Below are 19,168 nucleotides of genomic sequence, written 5' to 3'. Positions count from 1 at the left end.
GTGACTTGTAGCGAAGGCATTGTGTAAGTTTTCTCTGGATGTGCGATGGGAGAAATCTGGAAACTTAAAGAAGAACCTTGAATAGTTTCAAGTTCTTGATGGACAGTTCTGAGTGATAATTTTTCAGCTTTCCCAGTTAGGTGGAGATGCTGAGCTGCTGATGTCAGAAGCATGGTACATTGGGAGCCATCATCAAGTATTGCATATATTTCCAGGGTTCTTTTGCCATTACGCAGGAGCACTTTCACAACTTTTAATAGTACACTAGGACAGTCACTAGGTTTATCAAAGTACAGTGTCCTCACTACAGGATTAACTTCAGTTCTAGGTCTGATTCCCCTCACATAGGATCTGTAAATGTCTTTCCATGCAGGTGGCACATGCTTTCCTCAGATCACACTTCGCAGCCTGATGAGTTCTAGCACAACGCCAACACTGTTTGTTTCTCTTTATCCAGTTTATTTTCTCCTCCTTTGTCTTGTTAATGAACTCAGGGCACTTGCTAATGTGGTGTTCAGGTGAGCAGCAATATGCACATCTTGCCTTAGTCATTATGATGGGTTGTGCTGCGTGTACAGGATCGGATGCATTTGAACCATGTAACATTGTTGTGAGTAGAGAGGTGTACTTATGGGCAGGTCGTGGCTGGTTAAAGGATGAAACAGGACTGTCCTTTCTTGGTTGACACTTGCATTCCATTTGCAACCAGGATGAGAACAAAGGTAAGTCATACATCATATCTCCTTGTTCCCTGTAAATGTGCCGTTTGAGGCGACTGGAATGCTCTGCGGGCAACTTTTCAAGTAGGCGATCGACATGGGAGCCACAATTTAGTTCTGTCTGTCCATGATCACCCATAGTGCTAAGCAAACCAACTAAAGCTTGCACACGAAGAGCAAAGTTATCCAGAGTCCGACCATCACCTGCTGTGATAGGAGGAAGCTCCAGTATATTCCGTAGCTCTTTCAATGCTAGCTGTCTTGGTTGCCCATAACGCTCATCAAGAGCTTTGATGGCTTGAGTGTATGGGTCAGGAGCATAGGAAAAGGAAATAGCTAACCGTTTAGCTTGGTCTACTTTCAGATGATCGAGAAGGACATGATATTTAAAGTGCTCCGTCTCATGAGGGCCAAGCAGGTTAGTAAGGGCCATTCGTAACAGCCTATACTGGATTTCATCTTCTCTGGTAAGGTCTGGGAAAGACGGACCCTCAAGCTTATACACATGTGTTCTAGTGCTAACAGGGTGACTAGAACTAGCAGTAATGGGTACCGAAGGTTTTTGTGCATGCAAACCATCAGATGTAGCTGGTTGCTGCTTTACAGGAGGGTGCTGCCTTGGTTCTGGAATTCAAACAAGAGGTTGAGCGGGGTCTTCATCTAGATGAACAGCAGGTTGAACACAGGAAATCTGGTGCGGACCTTGCAGTGGTGTGACCAGTAAATTAAAAGGAGTCTCATCTGGTGTAGGAAAAACTGGTCTAGGCAAACCACTTGAAGGAACTGCAGCATCTAATATTGTTGAATTAGGGACAGGAGGGCTAGCAGCCAGAACTGCACCAGAGTGACGGCTAACCTGTGGGGGCTGAGAGTGTGATTGACATGTTGCTGGATCAATCACTGGGAACTCCTCATGTTGCTGATGTGTTTGGGGAATGGCTTATAAACCGCATACAGAGGATTTGCTTTCATCAGATGAGACAGTGTGAATTGAAGATCTGGAGGAACTGCGAGAATGGGGAGGAGATAACTGAATCATGAATTGCCTAATCTCCCTCATTGTCATCAGGAGTTCCCTCATCACCTCATCTTGATTGGTGGGTAAAGGAGCAGGGGATGTCTCTGGTAGACTTCCTGACTCCCCGTCAGGATCCTGTAGCCCATGTGTGTCTGTGTCACTATGCTGGCATTCTGTTTGACTCTCTGTATCACATCTAGCACTTCTACTTCCAGGATACTGAACGTCATACTGCTGCAGGTGGGCAGGAGGTCGCCTTTCACGACCGGAACGTCTCAAATCTACATGACGCTAACGCTACTCCGGCTCGGAGGACCATGTTTTGGAGGAAGGAAGGTTCAGGGTTTAAGTAGTCATCATCATGGGCTCATCCGATTAGAATGAGAATAAGCAGTCAATCATTTACAGGTTTTGTCGTTTTATTGAATAATGGGTAAAGGAAGGAAAGACACACACGGACTGCTATCTCTAAAAAGGACATAAAGTATGATTTAAGTAACTCGAAACAATACATGAACCTCAGCTGCCGCCCCATGTGGGAGTGAGAAAAGAGTGAGAGGTAGGTGAGTGCAGTCCTTCTATAACGAGTGACAGGTGAGTGCAATTAAGGCCAAGCACCACACCCAATCAAAGGCGAGGAAAAAAAACAAGGTGCATCTGGTGAAGTGAATATGCTGAAAGGTGAGCCTTTACAACAGCTTTGTTTAATTTGTTTTTTTAATTTGTGTTCATACAGGTTTTGATCCGGGCTGCACCTTCAAAGTTGAACTGAGATCACAGCATGCTTTCTTTGTTCGATTACAAAAGTTATGTTGTGTAAGAGCTGCACCTAGAGCTTATTATAGCTTCAGTATACCCACTTTTTTTTTTTACATCTGTGTTTAGGTACACAGTCAATATTTACTTACTGGATATCACACACACTGATCAATCAAGAGAAGCATGCTGTACAAATTTGATTGATCATGAGCCAGCTTTACAAAATAAAACTGAGGATTAAAAAGGCAATATCTACTGCAGAATAAATTGATCGCCTTTTTGTTTTTTTAAAGAAAAATGATAAACTGAACACAAACAAAACCTTTCTATCGGGTTTTTTTAATTATTAGAAAAATTTCCTAAGATATTGTCCTCACCTTAGAATAAGAGAACTTGCATCACCTGAGCCTTTTTTAGCAGGAGATAAGATTACAATATGAAATAAATTATTACAGCAGACATTTTCATGTTCAGAAAATAGTTCATGTCTTAACTGAAGACTTTTCTAATGTCGGTTGCTTCATCTTTATATTGACTAAACAACTAAAGCTTCATCCACAAAGGAAACGATTCCCAGTGAGTCGAAATCAGTGACATTCGGTAGTGATTACAGACGGAAATATTATTTACAACACAAAGTGAGCAGAGGCAAGGCAACTTTCCTCAGATCAGCAATTTAGTCGCCTACAAATGAGAGAGCAGGATACCAGTGATTGACTTATGGTAAGGTAGTAAATACATTAGAGCTTTACCTAGTCAAATAGAGCCTGCTAGCAATCATTTATCACCTTAACAGCTCTCCCTTTGTCAATATCTTTTAACACAACGACAATGTCTAAAAGAATTTCCAAAAGGAACTTGGAAATTTTCCATATCTACATCACTGCACAGTAACACTGTCAGGATGATTTATTTTTAGATGCTGATGGAACTCAAAGTATATGGTGATGTTTTACAACAATATATTTTATAGTTTATCAGCTCCTTCCCAAAATTTAAGTATCTTAATCATTTATTGAAATATTGATCAAATAAGTGAAAACTGTGGTGACATCTTTCACTATCATTAGTTTCTCATATTTCATTTAAGGTGTAAAAAAAGGCAGGGACAATGTCATGAACATATACTTATACGCTAATATACTAAAATGTGCCCATCTCTGTGGCCAATTCTCCTCATATTCCTTAAAAATTCTGATTCGTCTTGATTGCAGAACACTAAACCAGCTCTTGAGCCTCTTGAGGATGCTCAAGGGTGCATGGAAATCTACTAAAAGAAAGAATTTTTGTTTTTGTGAAACGTGTTTTGGAAGTTTGGGTTATCGGGCCCCTTGTTATTGGAAATTCAGTCACTGTACAACCACAAGTTTTGTTCATGGCACAGTTTTTACAGTTCAACAGTAGAAACGGTGTAATTCTTTGTGTAATTCTTTTCAGCACAACCTCAAATGTCTACTAACTGGGCTGTTCAGCCCTAAACAACAGAACTAGTTCTCACTGATTCTGTTTAAAACTTTTCATAAAAAGAATTTCTAGGTGCAGCCAAAGGGTGTGACTTTTGTTGATCTCTAGATCAGGACTGTCAGGACTGTTTGGGTTTTCTTTGACAGCTACGTTCTGTTGTTCCAGGCGGCAGCGTTACGGTTGCCATGGTTACAGGGCGACGCTCTCTCTCTCTCTCTCTCTCTGAGACTGTGTTTCCTGGGTGAGAGAGCGCCTTTTCGTTGTTGTTGTGCTAAGCTAACAGGCAGAATGCTACAAGCATATCTCTAAAGAATGTAGCATCATGGGCAGTGTAGTCCGTGTTGCAGGGAGAATGGACTGCCATACACGTTATGGGTCTGTGAGCGCGAGGAGCGAGAAAAAGGGGAGTGGAAAGGTACGAGTTGTCATCGAGGAAAAACGGGAGCTGGAAGCATGTAAATATAATAATAACCACTTCAGCCAAGAAGAGTGCCTGACGAGCCCAGTTGTAAGTAAGCTATTAAGACTCGACTGTACACAGTGTTCGTGTTTTCCTCCAAAAACTAAGTTCCGTTGGAGCAGCCTTTCAACGCCTCTCTCTGTCTCTCACAAGAAAAGTTGACCCACACAACAAAGTAAAGCTATTTTTCGGCTACAAGCCGACAGGGACCCCGCCGTATTAGTCAGAGGTCCCTTTACTACAGTTTGGAGTCGCGGACCTTCAGTAATAGTAATAAATCACACAGCAATAGTACATTCACGTAGTTGTAAAAAGCATGATAATATATTAAGTAATCCAAAGTATTCAGAATACGTTACTGTCATTGAGTAACGTAACGGAATACGTTACAGAATACATTTTGGGGCATGTATTCTGTATTCTGTAATGGAATACATTTTAAAAGTAACCTTCCCAACACTAGTTGTGACAGAGCCCCTTAATATCAGTGACATTACAAACATTACAAACTACTGCATTACATGTTAACTGATGTTGTTATTGTTGTGTGTGCCTTCAATCAAGATGAGTTCAGAAAAGCTTATTGAATGGTTACAAGGTAAACAAAGGTCCTATAAGTGAGGCAAAATATTGTTTTCGTTGTTTTGTCTTTTCATCAGTTTGTAATGATCTTAAGAGCCTAATTATCCTCAGGAAACGAAGAAGAAAAACAAAAAGAGTAATAATGACCAAAAAAAGGACAATTAGCAAGAAGAAATGAAAAGGTGCCAAAAGCAGTATATTTACAGCTGTAAAGAGGGGTGATAAGAAAACTACATACAAGGTGAGAAGTTGACTCAAGTTTTGCTGGGATCCACAACTTTGGCTATACCTTTTATGGACCACGTATCATCACTCCTGAGAAACACAAATAGAGTACTATTAATTCAACTGTGAAGTAGTAGGAAAGGGACTCCATTAATGTGTCTGAGCTGAGATCACAGGGACCAGAAGTTATATTACAAAGTTATGAATGTTGATTTGCAACATTTTTGCTTCACTTGTTCCCTATTAAGATGTAATAGTTATGACACATTGTAGTTATGTGGGTCTTGTTTTCGTGAACTTAGATTCCAGTAAAAATGTCAGAAATCTTTCCTTTGTTCAGGTCTGTTTCCTTTTGGGTGTTTTGCATACCACATGTTGCCACACCAGATCTTGTGGATTCACAATCACTATTCTATACTGTAACAATTTAAAAAAAAAGAAAAAACTAAAAAAAAGAACAATTAGGAATCATTCAATTACATGAAACACCTGTTGATATTCCGAAAGTACTTGTACGTGTTTTATAACATATTTAAATAAATAACATCAAACTTTTAAGATTGCAGTTTGGTGTATTTCCCTTTGACGCTATTAAAGTTTTCTTGCCTAAACTGTTCACCGATGTCATATGGTGGTCTGACGCTGGTAGGCACCGAGTGTATGAGCTCCTACATAGCAGCTGACGTGCCCAAATTATGAAAACACTAACTATGACAAGCAATAAAATATTTAATTTATCCAGATCCCATGTGTTTCTGCTTCTTAATCATTATCTGGTTTGATTAGATTCATATAAATATCTTGAAAAACACGAGGATGACTGGCTGTTGACTGGCTCTAGATAAGGCTCTACTATGCCCATTTTCTGATTGGGTGAGCAGCCTACAGACTGTGTACAAAGTCTCCCACTGCTAACTCTTCACATGATCAGAAGATAAAGTCAGTGGATCAGGTGAGTAATCACAAAGTACGAGCATTGCGAAAAAAAACACACACACACACACACACACACACACACACACACACACGGTGTGATATTTATAATATTGTGATTCTAACACCTTTAACATAACAGTAAATACCAGCATGTTTTGGTTATGCATTGGTGTTATTGCTGGTAGAGAACTTGCACTGTCAGTCAATGACAACCTTTCAGTTTGCTCCACATTATAGTTTTGAATTGTTATTTCTCACAGTCCTACATGCATAACAACATGAAACAAATACATTCCTTATCTAACAAGCATACATTTTTCTTCTTCTATGAACCAGAGACATTCAGTGAAAACCTACATTTTAATTGATTATTTTAAATTTGCAAACTTTGGAACAAATGAGTGTTCTAAATATTAGTGACTATAAGTTTGTCTAACACTTCTGTCATCTTCCACATTAAATACCATCTAACCTTGTTGGCTTTTCACCTCCAAATAATCAGATAGTATTCGTCAGGCTTTTGTTTTTGCATTTTTTGCTTTTTCTTAGTTTGTTGTTTTTTTTTTGTCTTTGTCGGCCTAGAGACCGGTCAGTGAACCCCTAGCAACCAATTACAACGATCAGTTATAAAAATGTTCAGCAGAAGAATGAAAAGAGATGAAACAATTGAATAATGGATGTAACTTTAATTTATACAGAAGCTTTATAGTTTTTTAATTACCAAAAGTAGCTTGTTTCACTGATTATTGTAAGTAAATAAACATTGTTCTGTTAATCAAATAATATCTTAAATGAATACCTTAACATGCTGATATAGTACCAAATGAATATTTTAGATGTAACTTATCATTTAAGTGAAAAATGTACTAAAATTGTGACAAAATTCTCTGGCCCTAAAGAATTCAAAGGATTAAAAGGCCACAGAGTAATACAGGTAAACTGAGTAGTTTATATAAAATATTCAGGAAGGAAAACTCTAATGAACATCTGTATTAGACCTCAGTTACACAATTCACAGTTATGATCTGTGTAGGTCATCTTGGAAGTGTTGATTCCTTCTTCATTCAGCAGCTTTTTAGCATAAGCCACAATTACGCAGGGCAAGGTGGGCGACCGTGAGAAAATCCAGGCGTAGTTGAAATGGAATCTCTTAAAGATGTCTGTGCAGGAGTACACTACAGAATAGGTGGTGTAGTCAGTCGACACAACCCAGTATGGAGAGTAGGGAAGAACTGGAAACCAAAAAAAAAAAAAAAAAAATCAAAGATACTCAGACAAAAATGAACAAAACAATACAATTTTCCATTTAAAGTTGACAGGCTGTAAAGAGAGAGATTTCTTCAATACATATTGTACATTTCTATGTAGCCATATTTGCTCCTCTCTTTGGGCAGCATAGACTATAATACTTTGATTACATGACAACATTTTCAGAAAGATTTCATGTCAAATTTTTACTTATATAAGTGGCAGTATAATCTACATGATGATGATTTGGGCATTCATTAGGCTACAGTAAGAATAGTGATCACGTGTTTGGTGTCACGGTTTTTTAACGTAAATACTACTGTTAGCATGCTAACATACGAGCAGTGTTAGATTATTTATTCAACACCTTGTCCTAAAAAGTGCAAAAGTAAGCTTGTTATAGCCTAAACCAAGCAACAATTTCCAAAAGAAAAATTAAGCCAATACAGACATGCCATACAACTTTTAAGAGCCTGATCATCCTTATGAGAATAAAAGGCAAGCGAAAAAAAGAAAAGCAAAAACAGATAAAGAAAAACACTGTTATAAAAGAAGTTGATAAGATGGGTACTTACAAGATGTGAACTGGACTCCAAGCTTGGCTGGTTCTTTTGGTTCCATGACTTTGGCTGTCCCCTCTACAACCCACCTACCGCCATTCCTGAGACATACAAACATGTGCACAACATTATATATTAAAAGACTAATTATTTCCCAGAATTTTAAGTCTACCACACAGACAACACAGTGGTACGAGTCTCCTGATCTAATCTGCCACACCGGCAGACAGACAGAATAAGTTAAAGATAAATTTTGCCCTGCTGAATCAGCATATGGCCCAATCCTTCATCACTTACCGTACGTTTAACACCTGAGAGGTCAGTACTCGCACAGTCCCATCTTCCCTCATAGAATAGTTTGCCCGGATGCACTCTCCTATTGCAAAGTAAGCAGGCAGCTTCTCAATCTCGTACCACTCTCCCAGGTACTGTAAACAAAGACAAGCCATTAGTTCAAACTCTTTATATACCGAGTATACATAGACAGTAAACCAAAAATATTATGCTATTTGTGCTCACCGGTTCAAGGATGAAGTCAGATTGCACCTTTGGAGTAGGGCAGGGACCCCAGTGAAAAGTCTGAGCCGAGATCACAGGGACCAGCAGGAGGAGAAAGTAGACAGGAGACATGCTTCCTTCAGGAGATCGGGGAAGATTACTTGACGTTATGCTGCACGGGTGTGCCTAAAGCTCATCGTTTGTGTCCACTTTGTTATTAACAAGGTGGGGCTCATGTGCACGTCAGTACTGATTAGGCAACCCTTGTGGCACACCAATGAAACAAAAAAAAAAAAAAAAAAAGTCACTCAACAAGTTTTCAGACAAAACACAACATCCTCGATTCTGACATGAAATAAGGGGAATCACTTTTTTTTTTTTTTTTTTAAGAGAAATGACAAACCCTTGTTGCTTGTGTATAGTGTAAGGGTTACAAAACACCCCACATTATTCTCAGACTTATTTTATGATGCGAGTTGCTGAATAATGTTTTTATGCCTGTAGTTGTTTAAGTAATGACTTGAAGGTAATGTGCAATGTTAGGAATCTCTTCATCTCTCTGTGTGGGCTTTCAATCTTTGCAGAAAAATCACACAATGCTACACCTGTTCTTCTGGTTTCACACGAAACCTTTCAAGGTTCTCCTTATGTTCAGCATTATGTAAATAACAAAGCTCAAAATATTTAAATCGGAATTTCAGGTTAGAAGGAAAGAAAAACTGAATTGGTAGCTGCTCTACTAAGCCTACCTCCCACTCTCAACACACCATTCTCAAGTTTAGGATTAAGCCTATAGAGCTCACTACTCTTCTTCACCTTTTTCACCCCTCTGCAACCTACTGATCTCATCTGAATATCTCCTCCTTTGACAAAAACAAAGAACTGCATTCTCTGCCTTGTTAAGTTCTTTTACCGAGAGAAATCCTTTAGCAGCATGGTCCTTGACAGTTTGCAACTCTCTTTTAAGATTTTCCTCAAGATTTTCTTTAGTCACGCTAGACGCAAAGCTCTCTTTCAGCCGTTTCCTCTTTTTACTAAGTTCCTGCAGCAAATCTTTGAATCTAAGAATCCATGCAACCATCTTTTTCAGACGAGTCCACGAAGAAAAATAATTAACTTCATCGCACCATCTTTGTATTCATTTGCATCAACAGCATTAACTAAAACGGCCATTTTAATCTCTGGATCATTTGAAGAGATCTTTCCAAAAATCAAGGTTCACTGGCCAATTAATTTCTGGTTGAGCAAGAAACTTTGGCCCTGACAACCAGGAATCATCCATTTTTACCTGATTGCACCTAAAAGGTAAACCAATGGTGTAATGACCATCAACCAACTTAACAGAATCCATCACTGACTTCATAAACTGCTGATCTTCTCTAGACAAAGCAAACTGCTCATCCTGAATACATTCTGGAAAATCAGCCTTCATTTGACGTTCCCACAGTTCATCCAGTCTTGACACGGAAATCCTATTGACACTCTCATCAAAAATGTCAGTCTTACAATCTTCTCTGACAGGACCATTCACCGTCCAACCCAGCATAGTTTTTACTGCATAGGGACCCCCATCCTGACTTCTAACAACATCCCATGGCTCTAAAGCCTTGGGCACATTGGTCCCGATCAACAGGTCTACCCCGGAATTTATCTCCAGTATCTTAATATGGCGCAAATGTGGCCATCTGTCAAGATCTTTCTGTCGGGGAATATTACATTGATGAACAGGCATGTTTTTCTGTGTAAATAAGTCAGGCAAGTCACAGTAGTGATCCAAATCCAAACCAGTTACTTCCAAATCTGAAACAACGTAACTACTGACCATTTTCTCCTGACTCATTGTCTGCAACAGAATGCCAGTTTTCCTTCCTGAAAGTTTCAGCCTATTCATGAGCCCTTCAGTACAAAATGAAGCTGAGCTCCCAGGATCTAGAAAAGCATAGGTTATCAGTGACTGATTGCCTTTCTTGGACTTCACTCTAACTGGTATTATGGAGAGAGCACCGTTTTGTTCACTGGCCCCAGTAACACCACTGCTTTGCACAGCACACGAAGGTCCTTCATCTGGTGGTTCTCCCTCTCCTTTAGTTTGCACTGAAACACTTTCCCTCTGCTTGGAGTGGATATGTAAGTGTGTGGGGTGTTTCTGATTACAGACTTCACACAAGAGACGTTTCCTGCAGTCCCTGCTTCTGTGCCCAATGCGCAGACAACTAAAACACACACCATTCTCTTTCAAAAAATATAATCTTTCACAGTGTAACTTTCTTTCAAATGAAGGACACAAATCCAACATATGCCCTGCTCCACAAAACAAGCAAACCTTGGTCACAACTGAACCACTCTCTCGCCTCAATACTGGCTCAATCTTCCACCTTGGCCACAGTAGTAGCAAAACTACTCCGCTTAGCCTTAGGGTAAAACTGAGACTTACCATTCCTAGCCTCTTTTCTGATGGCTGTCAGAGGATCCTGTATATCTCCAAACAGTGCCGTAGCTCCGCAAACGCACATAACGCACACTGCGTAGGGCACCAAATGGCCGGTAGGGCACCAAAAAAATCAGGGTCGTAAAAAAAAAAAAAAAAAAAAAAAGTAAACCATATTAATACTATAAATATCATATGCATTAATATGGTTAAACAATACAAAAGCAACATAAAACAATTTTCCCGAGAAAAGGGGTGAATCTGCTTTGTGCCCTGTCTCCAGTCTCCTCCTGGTGCCCCCCCACTCCCAGTGGTCTGTTCTATAATTGGTAAACACCTGTTTGAACATGGCCTCGAAACGGCAACAGGAGTCAGGAGCGGAGAAAAGAAAGAAGAAGAGGAAGCGTGATGAAACTCAGGCGTCGCTTGCCGGTAAGGCAATGTTTAAATAATAATAATAAAAAAAGTTCATTATTGTAGCCCTTGCTTGCACGCTCATGTCCGTCAACTCTGTGATAGCTCCTGTTAGCAGTGTTCATACTGTGTTAACAAATGTTGCAAATGATTGATGTTGGGTAGTTTGTTTACGTTGTGGATATGAATATAGAATGGACTACTAAAAGCAACTCATCATGGTCACTCAATTGACGGTTTTCAGATAACGTTAGCAATCGTGACTCACGATTGCTAACGTTATCGTGATTCGTGAGACTAGCATTTCCCTCCTCAGGTTGCTAGCTGGCTAACGTCATGCATGCTACTGATTAACCTTAACTTTGGGATAGGTCAGTGATGCAGTCAAGTATTATTATCAGATTAGACAAGATTACTTTGTATGTTGCTGCATTTCAGGATATCTATAAAGACGCATATCTTATTTATGCCATTGACGTCTGAACACATAAATAGTTCTCGTCTTTCTTTAGGTTCATAGATCAAGGGCGACATCTGTTGGTGAAACTGTAATATGAAACCTATATCTTCCAGTAATATAGATTTCCTACTTGCGCATTTATATCAAATTATGTACAGCATGTTTATATTGCCATTTGCCATTATGAAAATCTATACATGTAAAATATAGTTAGTAATTTTTAAATGTACCAGTGACTTACTTAATTTATTAGTCTTATAATGCAATCTTTCGTAGGCCTACTGTAGATTCAAAATTGTATTTCTGTAAAATCCCTGAATATTTTCTCTTGTATGCAGGGTCAATGCTTAAATATGTTCAAGGAGGATCTCAAGGACAGGATGAACCATCCAGTAGTAGTGCCATCCCTGGACATCAACCACCAGCCATTGTAGACCCTGCAACAATCCCTAGCCAAGAAGAACAAGAACCATCAACCACCAGTTCAGGTACAGTTCCATACACAAGTACCACTGAGAGTCCTGTCACTGAGAGACTATCAGAAAGTGACACTGTGGAGACATGTGTGCCCCCTTCAACCGATCCTGCTCTTTGGCCAGCTCACATTGTAGATGCTGATCGTGTTGAAATTGTGCGGAGAGGTCCTTTTAATGTCAGCTCTGATTTTAATTTTCCAAAGGGGCCTGATGGAAGAGCATTTCACACTAGCCTTAAGTTCAAAATTCTTCCCAATGGAGAAAAGGTTCACCGGAGCTGGTTAGTGTACTCACCGCAGAACAATGCTGTGTTCTGCTTTGCATGTAAGCTTTTCAGTGTGAAGGATATAAAGCTGAGTACAGAGGGCTTCAGTGACTGGTCGAACATCAACATCCGTTTGAGGGGTCATGAGTGTAGCCAAGACCACATACAGTGCATGCTTAAGTGGAGAGAACTGGACACACGGCTAAAGAAAAGCATGGCAATAGATCAACAGGAGTTGACCTTACTAGAGGCAGAAAGGAAAAAGTGGCGAGAGATTCTCAAACGATTACTCTCAATAACTCTCTCACTGGCTTCCAGAAATTTGTCTTTTAGGGGCTCTTCTGACTGTCTTTATGAGCCGGACAATGGCAACTTCTTGAAGGAAGTAGAGCTTATGGCAACATATGACCTTGTAATGGCAAATCACTTGGCCAACATAAAAGATGAAGGTTCCCACACACATTACCTCAGCCCTGAGACACAGAACGAACTAATTCAGATTATCTCTTCAGAAACATTCCGCGCCATTGTGAAGCAAATCCAGTTGGCAAAATACTTCTCCATCATTCTTGACTGTACTCCAGATGTGAGTCACACTGAACAGATGTCAGTCATAGTACGCATTGTTTGTTTCCAAGCACAACCAGATATTAAAGAATACTTTCTTGGCTATATAAATGTGGAGCAAACAACTGGCCTTAACCTGTCCAATGTTGTCCTTGACAAGTTGAAGGAGCTTGGCATTCCATTTGAAAACTGTCGAGGACAGGCCTATGACAATGGGGCCAACATGAAGGGGAAGAAGCAAGGTGTTCAGGCCAGACTGCTACAATTAAACCCGAGAGCATTGTTTGTGCCTTGTGGAGCTCACACGATGAATCTGGTCATAGCTGATGCTGCCAAGTCCTCTCCAGATGCAACTGGCTACTTTGGGTATTTGCAGAAGTTGTTCAATTTCTTTTCCAGTGCCACCCAGCGATGGGCCATTTTAACAAAACATGTGAAATTGACACTTAAATCTTGGAGTGACGTTAGATGGGAAAGCAGGCTTCAAAGTGTAACTGCTGTCCGGAGTCAGACAAAAGTAGTGAGGGATGCTCTCCTGGAGGCCAGAGAAGCTGTAAGTGATGCAGTCGCAAAGGTGGAGGCTCAAGTGCTTGCTGAGGAAGTAGCCTCATTTCGATTTTTGATTTGCTCCATCGTGTGGTGTGAACTTCTTACAATCACAAACCAGGTGAACAAGTTACTACAGTCCAGCTCCATGCAGCTCGATGTTGCTGTCAGGCTCATTGACACTGCCAAAAGTAACCTCTCTAAATACAGACAGTCTGGGTTTGATGAGGCTGTGTCAGCTGCCAAAGAACTCTGTGAGGCCCTGAACATAGAACCACAGTTGAAGGAGAAAAGGCTCAGGAGCACAAAAAGGCAGTTTGCATATGAAGCTGTTGATGAGCCCCTCCATGATGCCCTTAAAAAGCTTGAGGTCACATTTTTCAATTGTGTTGTGGACTCTGCTTTAATCTCCCTACAGGAGAGGTTTGAGACCATGAATCAAGTGAAGGAGAAATATGGAGTGCTGCTTGATTTCAGCAAAGTGAATGGGATGTCCAAGGAGGATTTAAAAAAAACACTGCACTGAAGTACAGAAGACACTGACAGATAAGGGAGTAGCTGACATTGATGGACCTGAGATGATGCAGGAAATCATCAACCTTCCTCAGCTGCCACCACAGACGTCTGCTTTGGAAATGCTGTCATTTTTACATGACAATCAGCTTCAAGAGGTATATCCCAATCTGTGGATTGCTCTGCGTATTGCACTGACCCTGCCTGTCACAGTTGCCTCTGCTGAGTGAAGCTTTTCAAAGCTCAAACTCATTAAAATGTACCTGCGTTCATCAATGGGGCAGGAACGTTTAAGTGGTCTGGCTGTTATCAGCATCAATGGTGACGTGGCTCAGAAGCTATCATATGATGACCTTATAGCTGATTTTGCAACCAGAAAATGCAGGCGTGTGCCTCTCTAGGCCCTAGAGAGGCACACCACGCCTGCATTTTCTGGTTGTCAGAGTATGCCCTAGAGTCTAGGGCATACTCTGACAACGAATTGTAAAAATGTTTAACATAGTTACTTAAGGAATGTGGCTTTTGTGTTCAAATTCTTATTTTTCTTATTTAAGTTTCTTATTTAAATTCTATTGTGAAACTATTTGTAAATATATTAATAATAATACTATTATATTATATATATTATTTTTTTTATAAAAAAATTACACATTATTGCCAGGCTCTTTGTTCTTGTTCCAATGTTCAATTTTTGTTTCAGTATTTATTTGTAACAGTATTTTTAACCTCCTTTAACCTTATTTATTTGTTTAACTGTCATGTTTGTTGTTATTTAATTAAACAAATTCCACTGAGAAATTCAAAAGTATTAATTTTTTTTTTTCTTTTTTCAGTGGCGGGGGGGGGGGGGGGGGGGGGGGCACCATAAAGCATTTGTGCTTAGGGCACCCAAATGGCTAGCAACGGCCCTGTCTCCAAACAATGGGTCACTTGTGATCTTAACTTGCCTTTCGACAAACTCAACATCGCAAAAAAACACTTTACGTTGAAACCTCTCCTGCAGATCGCAGACAACATTCCTCCACTTATCCCTGAGCTTATAAGGTAACTTTTTTTATACCTGCTTGCATATTAGCAGAGACATCCAACTCATGCAAGGACTCAACGTCTCCCATTGCATTACAACATTGCCTTAATAAAAACCCATATTCCTGCAAAGCCTTCACATCATCAGATTTTATAGGTGGCCATTTACTGACCCTTTCAATGTAGGCAGCAGCAATTTTCAGCAAATTGCCAAAGTTCTCCTGGAGCAAAGATTTAGCTTTAGCATATCCATACTCAGCAGGGATATACTGACAGCTTCTGACCATTTCTCTTGGATGGCCTCTAGTATATTGCTCGAGAACATATAAACAATCCTTAGCACTGTGAGCTTGACTCTCCACCATGTGCTCAAAAGCTCTCATAAATGTTTGATATTGCAAAGGATCACCATCAAATAACTGAATGTCACACCTTGGTAGCAAAAACAGAGACTGCTGCTCAGCCAATAAACTTGTAATTTCATTTTGTTTCTTCAAAACTGACTAGATGATCATGACCCTCACCAACTTGCATTGTATGTGTAAGAGGTTTTGATTGTGCGTGAGACTGCGACATCATCTGAGTAGTTGAAACTGCACCTGGAAATACTTGATATAACTTCGCCTCTGACTGTTCCAACAAAACGACCTTAGGCTGAGAAATATTCTTAACCTTGGGCCTCACATCCAATACATGTGCTTTATGATCACTTTCATCAACACCCTGATATGGTCGCTCTGGTAACACAGTATTGAACGTCGGAGCATTAGGATTTAAAATGCCTAAACGCCCCTGCTCTCGTTCTAAATACGAATTCATTCCATCAGATTTACCATTAACAGCACTTGAGACTCGGGACATTTCAGAAGCTTTTAAAACATTCACCTTTGCTGCTGAGGCTGCTATTTCAGTTTCTAAGTCAAGCAGCTCCTTTCTTTTCTTAAGCTGTATTTGTTCTTCCAAAGCATGCTTTTCTTTCAACAACCTCTGTCGAACAAGAAGGGCAGCCATGTCAGCTTCTGCCATTATGAGTGCTGACAAGGCAGATGAAACCATTGAGCCACTGAGTGATGATTTACTTTTCCTACAACTTCTGCTTGCAACATTAGAGATGCTATCACTTTGATTAACATCATCTATCGCAGCACCTTTACCAACATTCCCGGCGTGCCTAGAAACACCAGAACCATTTCCAGCAGGTAATACATCAGAAGACTCAACACCAGGTGGATTTAAATGTGGCAAATCAAGCTCAGACACCTGATTTCTACTCTGCAGGTTTCCCTTTGCATCATGAAGCCATTTCTTTATCTCTTCCATAAACTCAGTATTATGTGCTCGCACACTTCTAAACCAAGCAGTTTGTTTTTCTTGCTCTTATTGAGGAAGCAAAGGAAGCAAGGTTTCATGCAGACGAGTTGCCTCATTAAGCAACACAGACAAATTCTCTGAGCCTGAACAGTGGAAACATTATCTTCAGATTGCTTTAATTCTTTAATAACCTTTATGACCTTTTTAATTTTATTAATCTTAGTGGGATGTTCTGTTTGAAGTCTTTCAATCTGATTCTCCAAAGCCTTAGCAGTCGGTTTCGGCTATCTTTTTTTCCATCCACATCACCACATTGTATTAATTGGTGTGTCTCCATTTTTTTCACAACATTACAAAATCCAAACGCTGAACTGCACCTATGCCACACAGCCTCATTCCAACACATCAACTTGATGACATTCCCTTCAATAAACCTTGGACACACACAATTAACAGGAGAAATATCCCCCTCTGCCTATTAAACCTAACTCACTCAACCTAGTCTTCCGTACATACTAGCGGTGGGTATTTATGTACCTCCATACCGTCAGCTGTGAGGAAGACAAACTGTCTTAAACACAAACTGCGGCGGTACTCCCAAGCCAATGGCTTCAGCCGCCTGATGCACAATAACTAGAAAGCAAATCAGTACAACGCCTTGTGCAGCTGTACTGCTAAAACCTAACAGGGGAATATGACTCCTGACAGAAATCTATTTTGTGTAGCCAAAGGCTTAATCTAAAAGCTGCGTGGACAAAGGCAACAGCAAACTATCATCAATAAAACTCATCTATATATGGTAAATGGCCTGTATTTATATAGCGCTTTACTAGTCCCTATGGACCCCAAAGCGCTTTACATATCCAGTCATCCACACACACATTCACACATATACATTGTAGTCACAGCCACCCTGGGGCACACTGACAGAGGCGAGGCTGTCGGACACTGGCGCCACCGGGCCCTCTGACCACCACCAGTAGGCAACGGGTGAAGTGTCTTGCCCAAGGACACAACGACCGAGACTGTCCAAGCCGGGGCTCGAACCGGCAACCTTCCGATTACAAGGCGAACTCCCAACTCTTGAGCCACGATCGCCCGGTATATAAACAATCTAATAAAACCTAAAAACACTTTCTGTTGACAATTTGTTGCGGCTCCTCCAACCGGGGCAGGCTAAACATGAGGACACAGATGACGCGCAACAATAAAGGCATAAAATACACTTCTGTACCATTTGCTCCTTTTATTCCACATGCAACTGTCCAATATATAAATCAGCACATGGGATTAACTATTAAACAAATGCACAGATTGCACAAACAAATAACTGCAACTCACCAATAACTGCACCAATTAAAATGCCAACTTACAATTTGGCCTATGGCATCAATTAGTGCACAAATATACATAAACCATCAAGTTCCAGTGAAAATACATCAAAATCATTCAAGCTGCGGGCAACAGAAAGTTTTGCTTCATGCTCACCCTGCCTTTCTGCTCATCAACATCAGGTGCCGTGAACAGGTGAGTGCAACCACATTTATCATCTACCACACCCATGAGACATGCCCCACACCCCTGCACTTCTTCAGTCAAGTTTAACGGCAGCTTGCATCCAAGACGGGTGTGTATGGCTACGTTCACACTGCAGGCGAAAGCGCATCAAATCCGATTTTTTGGACCCTATGCGACCCATATCCGATCATGGTATGACAGTGTGAACGTAGCCTATCCGAGACTGTAGATTACAAAACCGTTCTGACCCACACTCCTTTCCAGAAGGTGGTGGTAAATGCACCTAAAAGTTGTTTGCCAACCGCCATTAAAATGTAGAAGAAGAAGCTTGCATCCAAAACTGTTGCATTACTGCCATCTCCTGGCTGTTAACCGTCCGTCACTCCTGAATCCTCAGATCCTCTTGATGAGACCAGTACTTCTCAAAAAACGAAAAGCCACCACTTTCCGTTCACCATGACTTACATTTGAACAAGTGGTTAATAAGTTAAGTTCCCTTCCACCACTCATTTCACCCCACATCACCCTCCTGTGACTTACATACTTCCTACAACTAAGGAGTACATGCTCAACTGTCTCCATATCAGTGCACCCATCACACAACCCAGTCGGATGTTTCCCTATCTGAAAAAGAGTACCATTTAAAAAGCAGTGGCCCGTTCGTATTCGACTGATAACAACCTCCTCACGTCTCTGCAATCCGCTACTCCTCTTAGCTTCTATTGTGTTTTGCACCCTATATAAATGTCTCCTTTTTGTTTCATTATCCCATGCCATTTGCCATAAGTTCCGACTTTCTGCCCAAACTACACTTTTCCCTTCAGATTTTGACAATGGTAACTGTACATCTATGTCGACTCTTAACAGCTGCTTTTGCCAACCTATCTGCGCTTTCATTACCCAAGATACCCACATGAGCCGGAGTCCACATTATTACTACATGTTTATCTTGGTCAGACAGTCTATGATGAGCAAAAAGAATGTCATACAGAATTTGCTGATGGGTAGTTGTGTAACCCTGTTCAATACTTAATAATGTGGAAAATGAATCACTGCATATCAGTACTTTTGAGACCCTGCTGTCCTCCACCCATTCTAGAGCCAGCAGTATGGCAAACAATTCAACTGCATATACACCCAGACGGGGTGATGTTCTTTTCGCAATCTTGATATTC

General features: G+C 40.5%; 1 protein-coding gene across 1 annotated transcript; it reads right to left on the bottom strand.

Moving 5' to 3' along the window:
- Positions 1-6,829: 6,829 nt before the first annotated feature.
- LOC113029295 (apolipoprotein D-like) lies at positions 6,830-18,064 on the bottom strand. Its single transcript, XM_026180099.1, has 5 exons — positions 17,964-18,064; positions 8,491-8,732; positions 8,269-8,399; positions 7,987-8,072; positions 6,830-7,395 (listed from the first exon to the last, which is right to left on the bottom strand). The coding sequence occupies exons 2-5, from the start codon at positions 8,599-8,601 to the stop codon at positions 7,163-7,165; spliced, it is 561 nt and encodes a 186-aa protein (XP_026035884.1). The 5' UTR covers positions 8,602-8,732; positions 17,964-18,064; the 3' UTR covers positions 6,830-7,162.
- Between the last annotated feature and the right edge of the window lie 1,104 nt (positions 18,065-19,168).

The sequence above is a fragment of the Astatotilapia calliptera genome, chromosome 9, assembly GCF_900246225.1.
Source record: "Astatotilapia calliptera chromosome 9, fAstCal1.2, whole genome shotgun sequence".
In the NCBI taxonomy this organism is placed as follows: domain Eukaryota; kingdom Metazoa; phylum Chordata; class Actinopteri; order Cichliformes; family Cichlidae; genus Astatotilapia; species Astatotilapia calliptera.
Note: the sequence above shows the minus strand (reverse complement) of the source record. Positions and strands in the feature narration are given on the sequence as shown.